The sequence below is a fragment of the Dermacentor andersoni genome, chromosome 7 (assembly GCF_023375885.2).
Source record: "Dermacentor andersoni chromosome 7, qqDerAnde1_hic_scaffold, whole genome shotgun sequence".
NCBI lineage: Eukaryota > Metazoa > Arthropoda > Arachnida > Ixodida > Ixodidae > Dermacentor > Dermacentor andersoni.
This window is the reverse complement of record NC_092820.1, coordinates 141,967,005-141,991,805: the sequence shown is the minus strand read 5'-3', so window position 1 is coordinate 141,991,805 and position 24,801 is coordinate 141,967,005. Positions and strand designations below refer to the sequence as shown.

Here is a 24,801-nt window from a genome sequence, read left to right as displayed (position 1 = left end):
CGTGAACGTCTGTACGTAGGGTCAGAAAGGCAGACATTGCAGCACCATAGGCCGCTACGTATAGTGCGTAGCCTATTAGAGCGGCCGTGGGTGGTTCGACGCTAAATCGCCGTTACGCAGGTCCGCTACGTCAACGACTCGCATCACGGCCTGAAAGCGGAGTTGGTGGGCGGGCCCCCTCGGGGCACCATGTACGTGACGTCACTGTACTACACCATGACATGTATGACGAGCGTCGGCTTCGGCAATGTGGCCGCCGAGACCGACAACGAGAAGGTCTTCACCATATGTATGATGATCATTGGAGGTGAGCGCGCGGGGGGCTGCCAGTTTCTTTCTTGCTTCGTCACGGTTACGACGTCACGCCCTCCCCTGCTCACCTGCGTCTAGTTTGGTCTTCCTCCGTCGATTTATTTTTCTTTTATTGATCGTGACCCGCAGTCATTCTTCTTTCCTCTTCCAACTGCCGTACTCAATTCTTTGTCGCTTCTTCACGTTGGGATCTGTCATGTTGTTCCGTCTTCCCTTCCTCAAAATTAAATTAAATTATGGGGTTTTACGCGCACGAAACCACGATATGTTTATGAGGCACGCCGCATTGGGGGTCTCAATGGTCATCGAGGTGTCGCTGACCACATTTATTTAAATGTTTGGCCTAGCCGAGTAAGACTTTATTCATCGTAGAGAACTTCGCTGAAATCGAATCGTTTTGTTTTTGTGGTGCCTCGGTTGCTTGCAGATTTCTGTTGATTTATCCCGTCTTTCAGTTACGAGCTTACCACAGAACTTTTGTTTCTGACCTTCTTTTTTCTAGGCTTTTATTTTTTTCGTCGATTAGCTTATATGAACTTTATCGGTGTACTCCAACAGGAGTGTTACTTCGCGTCTGTGCCTATGTCTTTAATAGAATGAATCTTAGTCTGTCTTTCTTTTTTTTTTTACTTTACTTGTCCTTGTTAGGTGCGCTTGTGCTTGAATCTTGTTTCAGAAAGCTGTAATTTTGCGAGCGTACGAGCTTTATGTTGGGCGTAAGGATTGCGCGCGATTTATTATTTGTTTTTCGATACTTTCCTCTATGGTTTTTTTGTGAACGTAGAACCTTTCTGTTGTATACTTTTCTTTGCGTTAAAACTGATGTACCTGCTTCTGCCTTGGCTGCGAAAAGGCAGAAAGCAGTATCTTATGAATAAATGAATGAATGAATGAATGAATGAATGAATGAATGAATGAATGAATGAATGAATGAATGAATGAACTGTGGTGATTTGTTGCAAATGGTACGGCTACCGTTACCATCCCCATCCTCTTTGCTTCAGGACATGCCCAGCTTGCAGCGAATAATATGTCCGTAAGGTTGAATTGAGTAAGGCAGGTCGTCATCGAATAGAAGACACGGGATACGGTAACATGGATGCTGAGAAAAAAGCAATAAGCGTGTTCGTTTTCCTCTCCTACATTCGAGCTGTCGTTCTGTCCTTTGTTTAACTCGTAACATGCGTGTATAGCTGAAAAAAAAAGAAGCCCGCCCAAGCACTGAAAGGAGCCCATAACATCATTACACTCACCTAGCTCACGTAAAGTTTGCGCAAAAAATTGTTGCAATTGCACCACTTAGCGTCATTTCTGTTGCCCACTAACAGGGTAGAAAATTTTGAAAAGAAATTGATTAGCTTCTCATTGAATATCGGTATTATTATGTTTTTCGTTGTGTTCGTGGTAGCTGTGCTTTGGAGTTTACGTTCCAAGTTCGCAAGTGCACATATGTATTTATTTAATGGCTGTATGTGCTTTCTTTTAATGTGTGCAACACTCGTATTCAACTGTATAGTTCCGTACAGGTTGAAACCGCTGTAATTTATATGCATATTATTGCAATTTTTTTTTATTAACGCAGTCCTTACAATTTTCAGTCGTGTTTAAGTCTAACCTCATTTTCTATTTGTACGAGTTCAGATATCTCATTCTGTTGTTTAAAAAAAAGAACACTCCTCTATATATTGGCCTCAGGGCCACAAAAGTGCTAATGGAAATTATTAACCAAATAATATCGAAAGAAGGACAAACTGTCGATCCAATGCTGCTCTTTCTTCGTGCGAAGCTGTTTTTGGGTGATCGTCACTTGGGTTACAGCGCTGCTGTACGCCACCATCTTCGGTCACGTGACGACCATCATCCAGCAGATGACGTCGGCCACGGCGCGCTACCACGAGATGCTGAACAACGTGCGCGAGTTCATGAAGCTGCACGAGGTGCCGCGAGCTCTGAGCGAGCGCGTCATGGACTACGTGGTCTCCACCTGGGCCATGAGCAAGGGCATCGACACCAAGAAGGTGCTCAGCTACTGCCCCAAGGTACGACGCGAGACGCAGCGTTTGACTGAAGGCCATGAGAGCCGGTGACGTTCCGTTATCCCGAGTGAGCTATGTTCCACGAGGCAATGCCGTGATTGTCGAGGTCGTGCCGCACGGATAACGTGCACGGATAACGCGCACGGAAAACACAACGCGGAAACACAAAAACGTACGCAGACATTGCGCCCTTATGGCAACTGTTTCTTCTTTTTTTTTGCGAAGTCGATGCTGTAAAACTTCGCTATAACGAAGTTCAAGGGGGGGGGGGGGGGGTGAGTCGAACTTCGTTATACGCGTTACTTCGACAGAGTATTGCTTGTGCTGGTTGGTTAAAGATTATTTTGTCGAGGAAAAGCCCTACCGTGAGCACAATTTATACGGAAGGAATGAAGGCTACAGGCAGCGCTCTGTCCTTGTGCGCTAAGTATTTCACTCATTACTTCGTTAAAACCGTTTTCGTTATAGCGCGGTTTTACTGTATAGGCACCGTTTGTGGGAGGGATGGGAAGGTCATTATGCAAGTCTATGTAAAAAAAGAAAGAAACAACGGAGGTTGTCTCACTACCGAATACATGCGGAAAGAAACCGTAAACAGTCAAAACACATTCTAAAGCATCGCAAAAGGGTCTGTGGACGTCGACGACACCATAAAACGTTGTCGAGCGTCGTGTGACGCAGCGAAAGTCGCCGCGGGATGGTCCGGTATTCCACTGACTCCGCAATCGGACTTAAAAGCGGTGTGCTTACGCGCACATGCATCTGCGGGTGGCGGTTTCGCGTTGTCGCGTTCAGAGGGCGTTAGGTATGTGTGTGCTGTAGAGTCACTGGAAAAACTTTCAGAGTACCGCATTCGTTTTCCCCGCGCCGCCGGCGCGTTCATTGGCTCAACCGTGCCACGTGACCTCTGGGGCGCCATACACCTTCCAAGCGCCGGGCGGGCCGGCTGAGTTAGAGCGCAGGCAGCGCAGGTTCCCTACGTTTTTTTGTGTTCCGATTGTCGCGCTCGCATTTGGTTGCAAGGAAATCGTGCCTGGCTGCTGCGCCTTCGGATGCAGCAACCGAACTGAGTCTGGAAAGACTTTTTTTTCTAGATTCCGGCCGGCAAAAATGACCGAGAGCGTCGTTCTGCGTGGTGACACAGAACCGGCCGGGAGAATTTCAAGCCTACAACAAACACCCGCGTGTGCGAGGTATAAGTATACCTTGCTTGTGCTTTTCGGCACTGTTTTAGAAGATACTTAAGCGAAGTGCACGCGGTGTTAGCGATGCTATGAAAATAGGAGTTCATTGTAGGGATCGTTCGCGTATTGCACGCTTGACGCGGGTACACGTGTACGCGTTTGTTGCTCAACACACGCGGTTATTCCGTGCTCGTGGCACGCGAAGGCACACTTGTCGCGCGAGAATTCCACGTCCTCACGTGCACCAGGTACTCGCATGATTTCTCCGCGCGCTCTCGCCTCGAGTCACTCGACCCATATCGCACTTGTTTTTCGCAGATCGTGCCGATCGCAGTCAATAAAAACCTGGTCAATACGAGGCCCATGATACTTCCTTTTTTCCACTTATCCTTTGCTCATTTATACATACGCATTTCGAGCTTGAGACCAATGGCCATGTGGTATTCACAGCACATGCTTCAAATTTTGAGCTTGTAAGCCGAGCACATGCAATAACTGAAGTCAGCATACATATTATGTTTTATGTTGAAATGCTACAGTACATACCCAAATACTGTTGTGCTTGATGCATAACAAGAAATACAAAACAACAGAACACCCAGTAGCTTTAGTTTCACTCTGTCACTATGCATGTTACATAAACCGCTCTGAAAGCACAAGAATTTTATACATCGCCTATGTAATTTAGAAAAAGTACTGCGTCACCAGCCGGCGTTCCTGCTTTTTTTTCACACAGGCAGCATATCTTGGCAGTCTAAGAAAACAGTCATAAATAAGTTAAGAGTAACTGCTCATGGACGCACTAGACAGCCGCGTTGATAAATTGCAATGTAGCAAACTCTCGCGCATTATCAGTGTACAGAAGTACATATACGTTGCTGTAATAACGCAAATGGCTCATATTGGCCTTCCACAAGATTTAGTGCGCAAAATGGTAATCGAAGTTGGTTTTTACGCCTGCTGCGCGCAGATCGTCTTATGATAACGGCCAAACACCGGTGCGCACACGGCAGTCGCAGTGTGTCGTGCGTATACGGCGGACGAAGTCGCCGGGCAGAGTCGAGAACGCGCGGTATCCGATTACAAACTAAATAAATGTATCCGATTTAGCTTGTGAAATTATACAATGAACGTACGTGCCGATGACACTGTCAGGTGTTAGTTTCGTCCTGCTTGGAAACATTCAATAGAAGCCGACGGCGGTCCACGATGTTCATGCCCAAAAGCACAAGCTTGCCTCATTCCGGCTCGAAGTGACGAAATGTTTCCTCGTAGCTCGCTCCGCGGAAGGGGAAAAAAACGCGTGCATAAGCTCCCGATAGCAGCGCTAAGCTGCTGCCCACAATCGTAGCACAGCTCCAGCAGTAAACACGATCGGAGTGCAAAACAACCGCCGGCTGCATTACTTCGCACAAAATAACGTTTTCTTTTCGTTCTTAGCAACCGTTATCTCCGGGCACAAAGTATTTGTACTTCATTAAACACTCAACCCGAGGTGTCACTGAATATCAAGCTCTTCCAACACGGCGGTCTCCACGCGACGCAGTCGGCTTGGAAGGTATATGGCGGTGGCCGCTCAGTGTTGCCAGTCAAATCCCGACCTTTGCGGTACTCTGAAATTTTTTCCAGTGACTCTAGTGTGCTGCGCGGCCATATCACGCGTGTGGAGCACGTGGGGGAGGCACCGGAAGAGAATGAACTCGGGGCGCTTTGAGGGGCCCCAATTTCATTGTCCGCTTCTGCGCATGGTGGCGTCTGCTAACCCTCATCCTCTATCTTCCTCTATCCCCTTTAACCCCGATTCCCTCTCCCCCCGACGCCACTTCACCGTGCTTCCTCGAGGGTTGCAAGATTAAGCGTCATTTCCTTCCTTTGGATCGGTATCATCAACCCATTTTAACAAATCGCATCGTGAATTGTTGTTGCGTGTCTTTTGCGTGGCAGTGAAAGCACAACGTGCCATATACTTACATAGCGGTTCATATATTTGCATAACGTCGTGCGTATTTGCATAACGGTGACCATATCTGCATAACCTCGTATATATTTGCATAGCGTCGCCCGGCTCCAGCAAACCAAGTCGTCGTTCAGGAGCGGCGTGGAGAAAGTCGTCGTTTTATCGTTGTTTCACTTGGCTCGTGTGGTACCCAAGCGCAGACACAAGTGAAGAAGTACACACACGCACACCAACATACACTAACACTACGCGTGTTTTTTCTGCCAACAACCCTTAAAAAGAAGCCTTTTCACGTACTATTACTTCGTATTCGCTCAAATGTAGCAGCGGAATTTCATTTCATTGTCAGCATCGTTAAATAAAACACTTCGCGTCTTCTTTTGAAGTTGCCCGAAAAATATTCAGGTCGCTGTGCTTTCGACGTTCCTCGAATAAAAGCGCCGTTCACCGCAGGCTTGGCGAACCGAAGAAATGTGCGCGGCATCGGTTATTGGCGCTTCTTCGGCGGCTTTTAGGAGGAAGCGCAGCTATACATCCGTATATTGGAGGCTATACGCGCGGGAGAGTTCAGTTTCAGTTTCAGTTTATCATTCTTTATTAAATACAATGAATTGGTAAGATACAATATACAGACGAGGGTCCCAAAGTCAGAGACTGCAACGAGACCCTCGACTGCAACGGGACCCTCGGTGGTTTTAGGAGGACCAACGGTGGTTTTAGGAGGAAGCGTAGCTATACATTCGTACATAGAAAGCTATACGCGTGTGTGTGTGTGTGGAGGGGGGGGAGGGGGGATTTTCGTGACGCGTGCGTTTCTTCGGTTTCGCGCTGACGACCTTGCGCGTCCGGGTGCTGTGGCTGCCTCGCCGCGTGTCACCGACGTAACCCCCCCTCCCCCCATTTCGTCGCGCAGGACATGACGGCGGACATCTGCGTGCACCTGAACCGCAAGGTCTTCAACGAACACCCGGCCTTCCGGTTGGCGAGCGACGGCTGTTTGCGCGCCCTCGCCATGTACTTCAGCATGGACCACTCGGCCCCCGGCGACCTGCTCTACCACACCGGGGAGAGCATTGACACCCTCTCCTTCGTGGTCGCCGGTTCGCTGGAGGTGAGTGCGGCGCTCGTCGCGTCTTGTGAATCCTTCCCCCGCTGGCACTCGACATTTCATTTCATTTCATTTTAAAGCGAAAGCTTTACTGGCCGTGAACTTGCGAGTTCGCCGTGACGGTGCTCCGAGGAGGCACATGACGTCACACCGCGTTCCTCGTCGTTGCGCTCGCCTCCGCTCGCTTCGCCAGCTGAGTCGCATGCCCGATAACATATCGGAGGATTGAAAAGGAGAGTTCGCGTGCGCCGCAGCCACAGTTGAGGCGGCAGTATGGACGGCGACAATTCTGATAAGCAGGAGGAGGCCTGGAATCCACATCGGAACGAGATGAAGAGGAAACGAATCACCCGGGAAACAGACCAACAGCGCGCTGAACGACTGGCTAAACGCCGCAACTAAGCTAGACAACCAGACTAAGCTAGACTTGCGATCAAGATTAACCAAGGCTAACCATGCTATGCCTTAGCTTTGCCTACGTATATCCTGGCATAGCCGAGCTAAGTCACCGCCGTTTTTTTATTTCCTTAAGGACCCCACTGGGGGGTATTACATAAGGGGTGGTTCGTACGTAAAAAGAAGATACATTTGGACGCATTCGTTTTAGCAACAGAGGTGATTCTTAAGTTTGCAATGAAAGTTGGTGGACAGGTGATGGAAACAATAGAGCTGGGAAGGTCGTTGTTGTTTGTTTATGTGGACGAGTCCTGTCGGTTGATTAAGCCACTGATTGACTGATTGATCAGCTTAATTGAGATACTGGTTTGTCGACTAAACGATTGACAGATTGCTTGATTGACTGACACATTGGCCGGCTGAATGATTCGTCAACCAATTGATTGACTGAATCATTAATCGACTAATTGATTGACTGGCTGGTTGATTGACAAACTGATTGATTGGTCAACTGACTAATTGATCCACTAACTCGCTGTCTGATTTTTTTTTGCTGATCGAGAGAATAATGGTTGACTGAGTTCATTGATGAACAAATTGACAAACTGACTGGATAATTAATTATACGGATCCATCAACTAATTGACTTGCTAATTAGTTCACTTATTTCTTAATGATTTGACTGATTAACTGGTTGACTGATTGAATGCTGAGGTTTAACGTCCAGAAGCAGCAGAGGGACTATGGGAGACGTTGCAGTCGAGGGCTCGGGATTAATTTTGACCACCTCGGGACTGGGATTCTTTAATGTGCACAAAGCAAGAATTTTTGCATTCCGCCCTCGTCCAAACGTGGAAGCTGCGGCAGTAAATCTAACCTGCGACCTAATCTGAACCTACGCCACTTGGTCAGTACGGTTGCTGTGTGCTCGTCAAGTCCATAAGTTGACGTGCTTGACACTTCAAGCCGCTATGATGGCCACTTAAGAACCGTTTGCTGCGAGATTACGGGTGATCAGCTGAACTTCCCATTGATTACCCCATACACAGGAATGGAATAGGGTCGCCAACCATTCCTACTTTTGAGTAACATTCTTGACTGCCAACTTGACCCACTCTGAGCGGCGAAATGTCTCGACGTTCGCTTTTCTTTTTCTACTGAGTAGCAATCAATAAACCAGATTACATATATATATAATTATTCTGTCTGCTCTAGCGTGGTCATAAACACAAAGGTCGTTTCGTCTTTATTGGGCTTTTACTTCTGCTGTAGGCCCTAACCGTTGACAATAGCTCTACCTGTACTGCTATCTGTTTCACCCGGGCAACTACTGCATCTGTCTTGGTGTCAATTTAGACATGGTAGGAATAAAAAAAAAGTGCAACTTTGTATCACATGCATCAGTCTGGCGGCTTCTGCAGTTGACGGGGTCAGTCTCCGCTCCCGTCCCGACTTCATCCATTCCAGAGTTTGCAACCTAGAAGGCAGACGAAAATAGAAGAATAAGAGAGAGAAAAAGGACAGATTAAATTACGTAAACACATGCTTGATCACTTTATGGGGTCGCGCGAGTACTGGACAATCGTCAGGTACTATCCACATTAGAAATGTGCGCCCGAATGCGTATTCGTAGAACGATGATAAGTTGACATCTCGGGCGTCCCGTGCTTAATTGCGGTCTCTTCACTGATCAAAATTATGATCACGGAAAACAAGAAATAATAAGCGAGAATGAGGGTTGATGTCGACCAAAACTCTCAGCTTGTCTCACAATCATTGGTTCGTGATCTTTTCACCCGCGGTCTTTCGATTAAAATTGACGTCATCGCCGGCGTCTCCAACAAGCAACATCATCTTTAGCAAACATAAGTAGGCCATCTGGCACGGTTTATTTTTTAGAGAACATTGTCATTTCAGCGCAAAGGCACAAGGCACAGGAAAAGCAAACATGATACCATCTTTCTCATTGATTGTCGACTGCAAGATAAATAAAAAAGCACCTACAATGTAATTCTGGCTGCTCTAAATATAACGTCTTTCAGCTACTGTTATAGTTCACGTGTCACGCTTTCAGCGCGCGTTCCACGTATTGGGGATTGGGGGGTCCTTTCGGGACACGCGAGGTTGTATGGGGAACCACGAGAGTTAAAAATTTTTAGAAGAAGCGCTGCTCTAAATAAAAAAACCCGTTCCGCCCGTAAGTTGCGCCTAGTGTACAACATGGCGGCCGGGTCCTCCGTCGCGCAGGTGATCCAGGACGACGAGGTGGTGGCCATCTTGGGCCGGGGCGACGTGTTCGGCGACGCCTTCTGGAAGGAGCCCACCATTGGTCAATCGTGCGCCAACGTGCGCGCCCTCACCTACTGCGACCTGCACTCCATCAAGCGAGACAAGCTGCTCGAGGTGCTCAACTTCTACCACGCGTTCGCAAACTCCTTCGCGCGAAACCTCCTACTCACGTACAACCTCAGGCACAGGGTGAGTACTCCGGCCGCTCCGTTTTCATTCATTCATTCATTCATTCATTCATTCATTCATTCATTCATTCATTCATTCATTCATTCATTCATTCATTCATTCATTCATTCATCAGATTCCGAATGATCGCTTGTATCGTGTTATCGCTCGACGCACCTACTGTATCCAGAATTTTTTCAAATGTCCTCAAGAACTTTATAGCGAAACAGTGTCTAATCAGATTAGATGCACGAAGCGAATAATGTCGTGCATTCTAGAATGTATCCACGAGCACCAGAGAGAACATTCCGGAATGTACGGTGATTACATGTACGAAGAGCCGGCAAACACGTCAGTTCAGATACGACGAAACGTGGCTTTGCTCGCCGCTTTATGTGGTTGCGATTTCAGTGTTGCTCGTCTTTCTGGGCACAGGTTCGCGCAGCAAAGGGTTGGGTTCGCGCTTAACTCCCCGTTTCCGCAGCGGCAGTGCTTCGTTATTTATTGTCGCGACAACGCAACAACATTTTAGCTCATTGTTTCGTCCCAGGCTAACGTACGTGCGAACATACCGGTGTTCACATATATGGGATGCAACGCCAGGCGACGACTCGGCTTCTTAGACTCAGCACAGGCTGAGTCTAAGGTGTGCGCTTGACGCACATCACTCGCTCGTGATAAGCGCATATGGGTTCTAGAAGAGTTGATTGTTGGGATAGTTGGTTTTCCATAACTGAACAAGTGATTCAGCGAAATAAAAACCACAGAGAAACTTGAGTTCGGAGTAGCGCTTGTCTTTGTCCATCTTTTTTCTCACTGATTTTTATTAAGCAAAGCTACTCGTTAAGCGCATATGAGAAGGGCGTGAACGATATACTGCTGCAAAGGCGTTGTGGGGCGGCAGTTAAGATAACCTATACTCGGCCCGCAGGGGGAGGAGTAAAGAAAGGAAGATAGGGATGTCAACCAAAAATGCGTCTGCTTGGCTACCCTGCGCTGGAGGATGGAGAAGGGGAGAATAGAAACATGAAAGAGATGTAGAGGGAAAGTGGAAGGAAAGACGCGGTGGCTTCGCGCATGCGCGCGGAGGACATCTACTAAAGTCAAGGACGTCCACACAGGCCAGTCGCCCTCAAGAAACACAAAAGCGCCTTCACAGTCTTGTGGGCCGACGAAAGACTCGCTTGAAGCGCAGCCAACGAACGTTGAGATCACACACAGGCGAAGAAAAGGAAAGAAAAACATATGATGATGAAAGGAAGAATTGGCATCCGCCCGAATGTAGCATGAAGCTACATAAGGAAACCCCGCACTGGTTTCCCAGTACGAAAGCTTCGCAGTTGAGGAAAAAAGTCGTCCGGGTCCGGATGTTTTCTTAACTGGGAAGCTTTCTTTCTAAGAAACCCGTATGGGTTCCATTTGTAGCTTCGTGATACAATCGGGCGAATAAACCTTACGCGGTTCCGCAGAGCTGATCTGCCATAAAGATGATGGCGATAATGATGAACAACAAGGAATACAAAAAAAAAGAACCACTTCTGCAGTTTTTTGCCCTGCCCTACGCCCCTTAACCAAATATTACTCAACTAGTACAACACGATGAGTAAAACGAGAACAAGGGGAAAGCGGGAGCCAACGTTTCGACAAGTGGACTTGTCTTCTTCAAGGCGACATACAACAAGGCGATGTGTCGCCTTGAATAAGACATGTCCACTTGTCGAAACGTTGGCTCCCGCTTTCACTTCGTTCTCGTTTTGCTCATCGTCTTGAATTTCCATCTCCCGCCTTACCCCCGTTTTCCCTGCATTTCAACTACAACAAAGCGTCACCTCGTGAGCCCTCAGAATGAGCAAAAGCTGAAAGACATCGGTTTTTTTTCTTGCCCTCGCCATTTCACGGGTCGAAATTGTGGAAAGCCCGAAATGTAAAACTAAATTTTAATCACAAGTAAGGAGCTTCACGTCACCACCACCTGCTCGCTTGGAAAGCGCTTTTTGCTTGCGGCTCCTCGGTGTGCGCGCTCCTGTAAAGCGTGCACTGCCACACTAATAGGCTTTGGGTGGCGAAAGCTGCCTAACGAGAAAGCCGGCAGCACATGATGCAGAACTTTTTCGTAACTATATGTGTCAACAAGCAGTTACGCAGGCACGATGTTAATTTTAAATCCGTTGCCAAGATATTACGTATGTGCAGTCCACATGCACTTATGCGCGATGCCTACAGGAATGGTTCGCGAAAATGACGCATCACAAGACGCATTTCATTCACTGTTGAAGTCGTTACTTTGGCATTCGTCGTCTTATGGGTGGGCATCTGTGAACGGAGAGCGTGATGTGGAGGCGTTACGATCATCTCAATCGTCCCAATCGTTCCAATGTGCTATCGCCCCAATCTGCCTGACACATTATCTAGGTTTAGCCAATTCAATAAGGCATTAGGGAATTCATGCTGACGTCGGCAGAACTTTTAGAAAACGTGTTAGATTCGATTGAAGTGGACTCAAATCATTTTATTTTTTCAAGAAAAAAATTCGGAAATGGCTTGTAGACCTACAACCAGCAGGTATATCAAATAATGAATCTTAGGTGTGCAAAGTTTCAGAAGTAATGTCGCTCAAGGATCCAGTTCTGATCAGCGGAACGGCGCAAAACGGAATCGCGTAAGTTCCAACGGACAATATGTATTTCAATTTATTTTATTTTATTCAGGAAACCAGCACATAGTTATCCGGGGCACGAGCGTAGATGCAGAAAGGTGCCTGACGTAGTACCACATCCTCGACACCCATTCACCCAATGCCCAGCACTGACCAAAGCGAAATTAAATTTGAACTAAGCTTCGAAAACATACAGTTTGACGGCTATGTTCGACCCTGCGGGAACTATACTAATAATTAAACAACTAAACTCAGCGGGACTTTGCGGGCACAAGAGGTGGCTGCTTTCGTGAAACGAACGGTGAAAGCGAAATACAGGAAAGTGGGCACTCTGTTAATAAAAAATCGAACAATCTTTCATCAGGAGAGCTTGCTGTTGGGCTGCAGTCGGTACCTGATTTCGCAGTCTGAAACAGTGCCAGGAAAGGGTACGTTAAAGTGAGACACACGCAAACCTTTGTGTGGTGTGCCTGATTAATAATAATAATAATAATACACGCCGCTGGCCATCATGTAAAGGTACGCACGCGCGCCCGTTAGCACGTCACGCGAAGGAAAAATCCCGCCGGGAGGACCACGAACGCCGCCGATGACGTCGCATGACAACGAGATCGTCCTCGACACCTCTCGGCGCACGAACGGTTGTCTCGGTCGCTTCGTAATTGCGGCCCACGCCTCCATTGAGTTTCCATTTATAGCCTCGCGCGCGCGTGCCAGCGGCTCCTTTTTTTCCATATTTAGCAACCGCCCCGACGCCGTCTGACCTGACCCCAAAAAGGGGATATCTAGGGAGATGGGGAGGGGAGAGAAAGAGAGTGAAGGGGCTTCGGAATCACCACGAGAACTAGCGGATAGTGGCTTCTGTATTCTTTTTTTCAAGTCGCTTGTGCACTTTCTGTCGTTTCGTTTCAGTTTACCTCCGTCATGTCCGCGTAAGTGAGAGAGGTGGGGAAGAAAAGGGGCGAAGCTTGCGGGACCGCTATCCCTCTAAACAACGGCATAAGCGGGACAGGGCTTATACGTGCGTACAAACGCGACTGGACGCGACGGGGAGAAGGCCCTTGACCCGTAGCGACACCCCTGGCCCGGATCACTGGGGGATGACCGCGCGCATCTCTCCGTCATTTCTCTCTTTTTTGCGTCTCCGTCCCGTTTCGGGAGACGGGAGGGGAAGCGAAACAGGGCCAGGGTCGAGAGGCGTCCTTGTCGGGAATCCCTTCGGCCGACCTCTTCGGACTCCCGCCCGCCCGCCCGATTGACCGTCGTCGCGTGGCGGCTCGCGAGCCAGGCATTCCCGATGCATACGGTCCGCGGCTTATAGCACGGGCGTCAGCACGCGAAGGGATTCTCTTTCCTCTTCTATCTTACTCTCCTTTCCGTCCCCATTTTTTGCTATTTTTCTCATTTATTTTCTTTCGTAGTCTTGTCTCTTTCTTTCTATATCCCTCTTACTTCTCTCGCATTCTTTTCCTTGTTCTCTTTCATTGGTTCTTCGTTGTTGCCCTCTTTCGTTGTACTTTTGCACTTCTGCATTCTCCCCTTTATGTCCTCATTTTCTTATCTGTTTCTTCATCATCTCCCTCCTCCCGTATATCCTCATTTCTTTAACTTGATCCATCTGCCCTTCTTATCACCTGCTTCTTTCTCTTCCTCTGCGTCTATCGCTGTCTGTACGTTTCTTCTATCATCCGCTTGCTTTTCCTTTTTCACCCTTATGTGTTCTTCCCATTCGTCGTTATACTATTACACCGTCATCTTTTCCTTCTTTTCTGCCTCGCGTCTGCCTACTTCTTTTCACCCCTTTTCTCCCTCCTCCCATCCTTCCTCCTCTTCCTCCTTTCATCCTCTCTCACTGTGTCTATGTTCTCTCCTAACCCCCTTTCCTTCTTTCGTTCTTCTCCCCTATATCATTCTCTCTAATGTCTCTACGTAGCCGTGTACGTTCCTCTTTCTTTTTCTCGCTCTTTCGATCTCTTCGGATTTCTTCCCGATTCCCTTTCTCCCTGTTGTCTTTGTTCTTATCGCCTCCTCTATCTACCTGTCCCTCTGTCCCTTAATAATTTGTAGCCGCATTTGTGTTTCATTTTCTGGCTTCCGCCACTCGTACTCTTTTCCTCCTCGGCAAAAACGAGAGAGAGAGAGAGAGAGAGAGAGAGAGAGAGAGAGAGAGAGAAAGAGTCTCCATTATGCATCGTTGTCCACCGGGCGCGGTCCTCTTTATACCGCCGCCTCTTTCCTTCTCGATCGTCGTCGGCGTTTACACGAAATTTATTTATACCTCTTTTTTTCCTTAGCAGCCTCCTGTAGCTGTGGAGTGTTCATTATTTCGCGCGAAAAGCCGGCACATTCTTTCTCAACGCGCTTGGAAACACTAAATCGCAACAGTAAAAAAGAAGGTGGAAGAGGGGTGTTGGAATCGTACCGCTGGCACGAGTTGTTGGGGTCTCGGTGCTGACGCCCGTTATTGCCAATGGGTCGCAAGCCCCAAGGGTAGCGTTGGCCTGGCGGCCTGGGGCACTGGAAGCATCCGAAGGTCCCGGCAAAGCATGAGAAGACTGGTAACAGAACAACTTGTTTATTCTAACATAGCTAAAGAGCGGCCGGTCAGGTCGACCGGAGTGGAGAGACGGGAGAGCACGTAACTCAACAGTACAAATCGGAGCCTCTCTCTTGGCGTCCGGGGGCAGCTGCTCTTATACTCCCGGCGTCGCGGTCCAAAAGGGAAGGAGGGAAGGTCACGGGATGAAGGTCACGGGACGGCGCAGCAGGAGCCCACGACGGCGCGAACTGTCGGGCCGAGAGACCTGCTGAACCGAGTGTAGTGACGCATCGCCAACCGCCCACACGACGGCGCGAACTGTTGAGCCGAGAGACCTCCAGGCTCCTCATTCGGGGAACTCCGCTCCCCGGCTGCCGCGCTTTGACAAGCGAGGGCACACACACACACACGCACACACGAAGACACGTGGCACTGAAACACGCCTGGACACGCTTGGCGGGTAGGCGTCGCGGCGGCGTCGGACGGGCCAAAATGTCCGCCGCTTTGAACAAAGCCCCGGCGTCCGTTGCATCCGCGCCGGCATTACCGCGCGTTGTAGGCGAAACGTAACAGGGGGCAGAAAGAAACGACGCCGGAGATGCGCCCGCCTTGGCCCCAAAACAAGGCGCATCTTCAAGATTACGGCTACTCATTTTTCCATTATTCTTGTTGTTGCTGTTGTTGTTGTTCAGAGTGTTGATGGCCATACGGGTAGGAGTGGTCCGCGCCCGCTGAGGCGTCGGTGGCGTTGAAGGTCGGACGGCCGGGTGTTTACTGTGACATTGGCGCCTGCCACAGCCCTGCTAGAGGGCTTCAGTATGTAAATATAAATAATTAGCATAGCCTTAATAAATAGGATATAAATCGTCCGTGACGTGCCGTTAGCGCTCTTCGTTAGCGCTCTCCGTGTTTTTGTGTCGCGGTCTATTTTTTTTTTTTTTTTTTTTTTTTTTTTGCTGGTATATTCACGATGGAAGTTTGGATGCAGCGTGATGAAGACAACAGCGTGTCGTGTTCAAGAGTTACGTTTAGGAGTTATAGGGTGATTTCAGGACGGACGGACGGACGGACGGACGGACGGATGGACGGATAGACGGATAGATAGATAGATAGATAGATAGATAGATAGATAGATAGATAGATAGATAGATAGATAGATAGATAGATAGATAGATAGATAGATAGATAGATAGATAGATAGATAGATAGATAGATAGATAGATAGATATTAACTTAAATCGCCACTTTGCATTCATCGCCTAATGCCTGTTACCTACCACACGGGTGATGTTAATGTCCAAGGATAAGCAAGGCGTTAAGTTCCTAATCTCACTGCACCTAAGGTAGCTGCTACACGTGTATATTTGATGACCTTAAAGGTTACGATGGCGCGAGCTGCAGTGAATGCAGCAAGTTTGTTCGCAAATCGTAATATCATCAAAAGAATGTTACTTAGCAGACAGAAGCTCAAGAACATACAGTCGTAGCCTATGTAGAAAATTTTCAAATTACTTCAGAAATGTGTTTATCCTGTGCAGTCGTAACTTCTAAATTGGGAGCGAAACATTTGGCACTCGAGTAGTCGCGAGAGCTCATTCAGCCCCAAGTGCATAAATGCTTATTGTCATTAATTATATCCGTGTGGAACCGCGCGAGTAGCGATAAAATTTAGAGCATGTAGCTTTTAACGTTTACTTTCTTTCCCACGCGTGGCACTGGTATAAGGCTGTCAGCCAGTTGTTGGCCGAATCATCGTCTTCTTCTGAAGACGATGATTCGGTCTGTCTCATACTTCGGAAGTCGATGGTTCGTTTTTACCAATTCAGTAGTTTAACAGTAGTTAAGCTACAGAAAGACTTCTGTGTGGGCGTGTGTGTGATATCGGCCCCTCGTTCCGTTTATTGAACGCGATCCAACTCGACACAGAGGAGCCGAGACAGAACCGGTCTGGTCATTTCCCGATCGGTTCTAAAATTATGCTGGTGAAAGAAAGAAAGAAAGAGAGAGAGAAAGAAAGAAAGAAAGAAAGAAAGAAAGAAAGAAAGAAACAAAGAAAATCTCGACGAGGAAGCGGCCGCCTGCTGCTGCGGCTTTCGTTCCATCGGTGTACACGCATACCTTGCAGCGGTAGGCCCGCCGTCCTCGCAGCCCGGCATTTATCGATTGACGCGCCTGCGGTTCTGCCGCATCCACGCCGCCGATCACGTGTGTCCTTTGTAGTCTTTTGTTGTTTTCTTTTGGCAACAGAAAACGCGTTTTACGGCGGCCAACAGCAGTTATAGACGCTTACCAAGCGTCAAAGTTATCCGTCAGTTCTCGCCTCACTTCGCTCGCGTCTTGATTTGTCTATAGCAAACAATAAAAACAAAGAGTACATCCGCGTAAGAACGTCCAAACAACGTATAGTAAGGCAGTTATAACGCCCTTCGAAAGTCCTAGGGGTGTCTGGCACCGTTTTCTCAGAAAGCTCATACGTTGCAATTTGTTCGTAAGAACCAATTCCAGCCTGTGCTGATGATAGACGCGTCGTTAGAGAAGGAAGGCGGCCGGCCAATAACAAAATATCACGTACAAACGAAAAGCTTTGCCAATACGGACCCTAGTTTACCACTGCCCAAAATTTAACCATATAGGACTTCAGCAAGCGTAATTGTAATAATTTTTTGCGTAAACAGGGTGACACAAGTAGAAGGCAGGATCAAGGCGCTACTCTCAACTGACATACTTATTGCGTCGCACCCCGATATACTTATTAATAAACGAGACACGAAGAGCTTGAGCAGAGAAGCCACCGTGACATCAGAAAGATCAAGAGAACAAAATCAGACAAAAGAGTCTACAAAATAAAGTCAATGCTGTAGAGAGCAACAGAAGCAACGCTGACACATCCTTGTCCATACGAAGCGTACGTTTACCCCGCTCACCACGCAAAAGCTATCCGTCAGTTGTGGTCTAATGCAGCTCGCGTCTTGGTTTGCCTAACAAACAAAGCTATTACGCAGATCTCACGTACTGTGGGAGTCGACGTTATGCGAAGCACCTTGCAGGTATAGCTGGCTGTCCAGCATCGTTTTCCACGACATTGAACGTCTTGATGTGACGTTAACGTCCTCATTGACACGACACGAATGGCATCTCACGCCGTGACATGCGCGAAAGCATCTAAATAAAGCATCTGATCACTTGGATGAGTACGTGTCAGTGTTGCTTCTATTGCCTCTGTACAAAATAGAACTTTCTTTTCTAGAACTTTTTTTTTGCCCGATGTCCTGACCTTTCTGACTGATCCTGACCTGACCTGATCCTGACCTCTCCTGACCTTTCAGATGTCACCGCGACTTCTCTGCGTCTGTTTCTCATTGAATGACACATTGACGATGGCACAGTCGTCGTCAATGTGTTTTTCTTTTTGTGCGTAACCCTTTAGCGGGAAATGTGTATTTCAGCGAATACAAACTAAGCCATAAATCTGTTCTTTTTGAAGTAGGGGTGTGACGCAATGAAGATGTCAGTTAAGAGCATACCGTTCTTTTTTTTTTTCCTGTCTCCTTCTTGCGTCGTTCTGTTTGCGCTAACGCTTATTGTGAATACGCGCCCAACTGAATGCATTTTCCATAACTTTGTAAACGCGCCACTATATGCGGTGTAATTATTTCACTATACCCGAGTTTTTTTCGAACGTTTCCCTATCCCATATCCGAGTTCAGTACTTGTACACTCTCCGATCTATGCGTCGCTTGCTCCTGTAGGCGGCGCCAGCTTCGCAATGTACAATTTGACTATGTGTGATCGATATCGACCACGCCCTCGCACGAAGCATTCGTGGAAATTGCTCACGCGGATTAGCTGCGAAATGTCTTTTAACAAATCAAATTAAATTATCTGATTTGACATCTCAAAGCAATGCCCGGTCCTTGAGGGACGATGTGGGGAAGAGAGGAGGAGCTATAAAGGTACTCGGAACGTCTCTTGTTTACCTCAGCCACTGGCTATAATTATCTCTCCAGATGTGTGGCCCTGGCCGATGATGGCGATTTTTTTATTGGGATCCCCTTCGAACGAGGCGGGGACAAAACGTCACTCAGCCTGCTTGATTTAATGAGGTTTTACTACCTACATCGACGTCTGACATTTTGCACATTTGGTCTCGACCTTAACTTTCGTACTTAAAACATCTATCTTTATATTTCTCGGTTGTACCGTTACCTCCGTTTGCGATGACTGCAGTTCTATCAATCTGTAGCATAATTTTTTTTTTCGTTATTGCTCTAGGATGTGCTATTCGCTAGAGCACCACCTGTGCACCACGTTTCACTCCGCGCTCGCTAGGTGCCGCTAGCGTGCCGCACTCGGTAGCACTACTGTATATCTCTAGTTACTCTAGCACTCGGTACAAGCCACTGCAGAAGGGCAGAGCCGCCGTTCGTCGTGCGTTCCGCAGGCCCGAAGGCCCATTTGCTTATAGTGGGATCACAACAGTTGTGAGACGTCGAGCAGCAGTTCCGATTAATCACCGCCCCCTCCCCTTCCCCCCCTTTCTCTTGCCCTACTTGTATTATTTGCTCTCCGTGCCTCCTTCTCATCGCTCCTTCTCAAAATCTCTCTCTCTCTCGCTCTCTGTCCTGTCCCCCTCCACGTAGCTCATCTTCCGCAAGGTGTCTGACGTCAAGCGCGAGAAGGAGCTCGCCGAGAGGCGAAAGCACGAGCCCCTCCAGGAGCTCTCCCAGGACCACCTGGTGCGCAAGATCTTCTCGAAGTTCCGCAAGAACGGCTCGGCCAGCTCGGCCGCCACCACTCCGGCCGGCGGGAGCGCCCCCGACCACGGCCGCTCTCCCGCCTCCCCGCTCGCCATCCTGCCCTCGCCTGACATCGAGAAGGGCGCCCTGGTGCGTTTGTCCCCCATCTCCCCACCGTGACCTCCGAGATCGGCCGGTTATCTCGAATGCCATGCTCTTACTATCTGTCTTTCCCCTTTCGCTTTTCTCTCGAGACTGGAAACCATACTCGTCGAGTAGCATACTTGTTCTGGCCATAGTCAGTGCGCATTCATCTTGGGGGAAGTCTGTGGCTAATAACAACAGCGCACTGAAAACGTAGACGAAGCCTGGCGCAGACGCAGCACAATTTAAGTGCTCGCGTTTGTGTAATTACTCAATTTGAAGATGGCATCAGCACCCGTCATTTGTTTCTGCGTTCTTTCTAGTCTACCAAGGACCCAGATCACGGTAAGCCGGGTCTACTCGGTATCCTAAACGTGTAGTCAACCATAGAGTTTCCTTCAAAAATCACTAGAGTGAATTCTGGTGCTGCGAGCGTTCAGCAACACCATGGGAATGGCGCGCAGTGCAGTACATGAATTTATCTAAGGCTTCTGGCTTCAGACGATCTTTTTCATGTTATTAATGCGTTAGCAATAGCAGTGCCAAAGTGGAAAATATTGTGTGAAGTTGGTCACGTGTTCAAGTTTATATACACATTATATATATATATATATATATATATATATATATATATATATATATATATATATATATATATATATATATATATATATATATATATATATATATATATATATGTACTTATTCATTTATGCGAACGCGAAAAGAAGGGAAACCGAGGGGCTCGATTTTTTGTTAATCACGACCATACAAAGCCAACGTACAAGGAAGCTGTGGTTGAAACTGTGGTTGAAATCGAAATCTATTGAAATTTAAATTTCGCTGTCTCATGTCCAGGTGCGTCCGGCGACCCAGGTACCCGCCATCGTGGCGAGTAGCCACGACGGCTCGGGGCCTCAGCCCCCGTCGGCACCCAAGGTGGTACACATCTCGGAGGCTCCGCCTACGTCCACGCACGCGCCCAAGCTGTCCCGCTGGGCGACGCTGCGATCGGACTCCGTCTCCACCGGTGACAACAAAGAGAACCAGCCGGCGGAAAATGCACAACCACACCAGGTACTACGGACACGGCTTCAGCCACTTATGGGTTTTTGAATAGTCTGGTAGGCAGGAGAGCGGCAGTACGAATTAGGGAGCAAATAAGTACAGTTTATCATTACGTGAGCTGCCAAGTGGAGCGTCTTGTGTTTGATCTCATCTGGGATGTAAACCCGGATGGCGAACACAACGTGAAGCTTAACCGAAAACCGTACCCGAGCCACAATTTTAGCCGAAACTAAGCACGTACCTGTACAAATAGGTTCCAAACGTGCCTTAGTTAGCCCGAACCTAAACTGCATCGAAAACAACAATATCGGTTATCTCTACAAAACGGAAAGGTTTAAGCGACAGGGCAGCTCAGCGGCTATGGCGGTGCGCTGCCGAGCTCGAGGTCGTGGGTTTGATCCTGGCCGTGGCGCCTGCAGTACGGTGACTGAAAATGCTCGTGTACCGTGCTTTGGGTACACCTTAGCGGACCCCAGGTGGCCAAAGGTAATCCTGAATCCCTCGCTACGCCGTGCTTCATAATCATATTGTCTTTTAAAGCGAAGCCTTCTTTGCCTCTTCTCCCAAATTTCTGGGCGCTGATGCTGCTGTTGTGGTCTGCCACGCACACGCAGCTGGCTTTCTTGCAACACCTCCAGATGGCGCTCGCCTCCGCGCATCCCGGCCGGCGCCGCCTGGGCAGCGTTTCACAGTTTTGTGCGTATGGCATGTGCTCCGCCTGCTTGCCTATGCGACAAAAAATGTAGGTGCTGGGCTGTGGAGGTCGCGTGCTGGGCTGTGATAGTGTAAACGTTACAATCGTCCATAGCCTGAAGGAGGGCCCTCGGAGCTGGCGTCTCTGCCGGTAGCCGTAGTGGTGCGTCACGCTGCGCTGCCGCGTCCGTATGTCAAACGTCCGAACGCTCATTTCCAGCAGTGGAACGCGCAAGAGCAGTTCCCTTGCTGTCTAGCCGTTGTTGAGGAAATGTTCTTCTGTACAGTTCTGCCACAATGCGATGTGCCATGTGAGGCAATGATAATGCTCAACCCTCTCGGACATTATGAACAATGACGCACAACAATGCCTCAAGCAAACACGCCTCCCTGTGTGTTCTGCGTACTACGCAGGCAAACAGCAGCGGTGCACGCAAGGTAGCGTTTAACATCAACATACCACTCTCGCATTGGACTAAACGCTGAAGAAATTACACATTCGCCGCCAACATCACCGCTAATTATCGTCAATCAAAGCAAAGAGCGTACAAAGCTTCTCTTGCGTCGATTCCCACAGTGCGTGTGACCCGCATATCTTTTTGCCACGTAAAACCCCAGAATTTTTTTTAATTGTACGCACGTTACCTCCATTCTTTGCCTAGGTGCTGTCGACCGTAGACTATTTGCATTGCGCACCTCATCTATCCAGTGACGTACCGACGCATTCAATGCCGTGTGTATTGACATCGCCCAATGTTGCCTTTGTAGGTAATCGTCAAGCCGACCGTGCCGGCTACAGCTCCCGTGGCGCCATCCATCAAAGAACAGCCCGCCGCCGCGGCGGCCAGTACCGTGCTCGTTCCTCCAGCGAGGCCCGCCGTGTCGGCGGGGCCGGCTCAGAACGGTAGCGGCGCAGCACCGCACCGAGGCCTGTCCAAGTGGGCCAAGAGCATGAGCTCCAAGCACGAGACCATCGAGGAGACGGCCGAGCCGGAGACGTCCAGCCCGGGCAAAGGCAGCGAGAGCGAAGAGGCACCGCCGCCTCCGCGCCAGCAGCAGCAGCAGCAACCGCACCACCAGCACCAGCAGCAACAGGTACATCACCAGCAGTACCAGCAGCAGCCTCCCCAGAGGCCCCCGCCGCTGCCGCCGCTAGAAGCACCACCTTCTCAACCCTCGGAAAGCCTCCTGTCTCCGCGCGCGGGAGGGGGACGCGACTACCAGCAGCTCCTGGCCAACCTGATGGACATGCGCGTCGACCTCAAGATGGAGATCCAGAGGCTGCACACCAAGGTGTCCAGGATAGACGACCACCTCGTGGAACTGCTCAAGAGCGCCGGAAGCGGCGGCGGAAGCAGCGGGCCTTCCTCGCCGCCCAGGTGCGACCCGCCCGAGGCCCCCGGAGGCGACGCGGCCGAGGCGACGTCGTCCTCCTCCAGGCGCGCCGCCGGCGGTGGCGGCAAGACTTCCAGGCAGGACGCCTCGGACGGCAAGAGCCGCAGCCACTCGCTCAAGCGCAAGTCCAGCCACAAATCGAAGGCGCCCGAAGGTGGCGCCAGGGACTCTAATAAGATGGCCGCCACGGCGGCCACCACGGACTCTTCGGCGGCCGTGCGTGCTATGCTAGAGAGTGAGATCGCCGAGCAGGACACCGAGTGCGGCCCGCTTCCGGGAAAGGACTCGTCGACCACGTCGTCGCAGCACGACAGGCAGCAATAACGACGCTGTGCGCGCCATTTGTGTGTGGGTGTGTGACTACTGTGAGCAGCCTATGGCGGCGCAAGCGCAACATCTCTTTTTTCTTCTTCGTTTTCGGCAACCCGCAGTAGCGCGCCGTTTAGTGAGGGCGGTAGTTGCGGACTTCGTCAGTCAGAGGACGTTGCTACGCGCGATCCGAGAACGAGGGAGCTGAGAAGCGCCGTCGGGCCTTTGTCCTCGGTGCTCCAGCTTCTTGCGTCTCCTGAGATAAAAAGTCTCTTACCCGCAGGACGCAGTTACAAATCTGTACCAGCCCAGGTGGAGTCCTGGCGGCTCACTTAAAACTGGAAACGCTACAGCATACTGCCTCTTACCGCTCTTCCGCTCCGGTGGCTTGCGCAGCTCAATCGTTCTCGCATCGCGTAGATGGCTCGCGGGGACGTCACTGTGGCCGCCATGTTGTTGAACCGCGAGCGCGCAAGCGTGACTTGTTAGAACTGAAGTTTGGGCGAGTCGAGAATCCGTGGTCGAGTAACGACATCGTGGCTCACAAAGGCACAGTGCGAGCGAAGGGCGCACGCCACACAGTGTTGTATTTCCGATTTACAATCGCCAATTGCTATGGTCCGCTTTTCAGGTGTTTGCAGTGTACAGTTGCTTGCCGCACTGGTACTAGTCACTAGTCACTTTACTGCGCACCGCCATCTGACACACCCTTGCGGACTTCTTTCCCTTGCTTCAGTGGCACCAGTCGAAAGTGTGCTACAACACTCCGTCCGGCATCGGTGGATGTTGTGAAACACCACAACATTGAATTTGGCCGGTCTGATTAATCGTGCCGCAGCATTGCGCATCTAGTTTCGCACTGGTATGTCCTTACCATATCTAATCCCGTCTTCCTATTTCCCCCGTACACAGCGGCAAGCTAGAGGAGGCTAGCTGAGATCGTGCCCGTCTGTGCATTCCTTGAATAAAATATTTCTCTCGCGTTCGCAAGTACTTAAGAACCTGCCTTCTTTGTCACTGTAGAAAGTACAGCGAGCGGTTTTTCTTTCGTGTATCCTGACAGCGCTGTGTGCTTGTGCCTTTCGTCCGTACTGTTTCAATGTGGACACTCTTTTTCGCGCATGCGTGAAAGAAAGCACGCTGGCGCGTCTATCTATTCTGCTTATTCGAAAGGGCGCGCGGCAAAAAGCTATCCACGGTGAGCCAACGCAGCGCTTGTGACGTCACCTGCAGGCCATCTCCTGAAAAGGCGGACGACAGCTACAGAAGGATAGAAAACGTTTTTTACCAGATTGGGGGTGAGGGGGGGGGGCGTCACCAGGTGGCGACAGAGAATGTTTTACCGGCTTCAATGTCTGAGGTTATTGCATTCCGATACAACGTCCTGAACCAGAAGGAACGTCCGCTTTTGCTTTGAGAAGAAAAAATTTCAAGCGCCGTACGTGTGGTTGGTCGATGTTCGTGGCGGGATGACATCGGCTTTGATCCGCGGTCACCGAGATGGGAGCTTGCCTGCTGAAAAGCTGGAAAAATAATTATGCCATCTGTGTTGAAGCGCACATTTAGTTTTGTACGTCTTCACACAAGGCACGAAAAGCAAGGTCCAGAGTGTCAGAGTGCAAAAAAAGCTTACAAAACCAGGTTGACCTCGAAAGTGTTGCCCGAAAGCAAGGCCATACGCTCGCCTTTACAGTCTGAAGCGAATTGAGAAGTGATCGTTTCGCAGCTAACTGCTAGAGCTCAGTTATCTAAACTGGGGATATCTTTATTTCTCTATTTTTGCTGTGCTAAGTAGGGCTACAAATGTCCTC

The 24,801-nt window shown here is 49.3% G+C and overlaps 1 protein-coding gene across 1 annotated transcript in view; it reads left to right on the top strand.

Moving 5' to 3' along the window:
* Window positions 1–24,270, top strand: part of eag (potassium voltage-gated channel protein ether a go-go) — a 144,322-nt gene extending 120,052 nt beyond the window's left edge. The window contains exons 6-12 of the mRNA XM_050180924.3: window positions 121–307; window positions 2,131–2,351; window positions 6,403–6,600; window positions 9,241–9,471; window positions 19,286–19,531; window positions 20,384–20,602; window positions 22,055–24,270. Coding sequence (XP_050036881.1) covers window positions 121–307; window positions 2,131–2,351; window positions 6,403–6,600; window positions 9,241–9,471; window positions 19,286–19,531; window positions 20,384–20,602; window positions 22,055–23,005 — 2,253 coding nt within the window. The 3' untranslated portion in view covers window positions 23,006–24,270. The remainder of the gene's footprint in view (window positions 1–120; window positions 308–2,130; window positions 2,352–6,402; window positions 6,601–9,240; window positions 9,472–19,285; window positions 19,532–20,383; window positions 20,603–22,054) is intronic.
* Window positions 24,271–24,801: the final 531 nt, after the last annotated feature.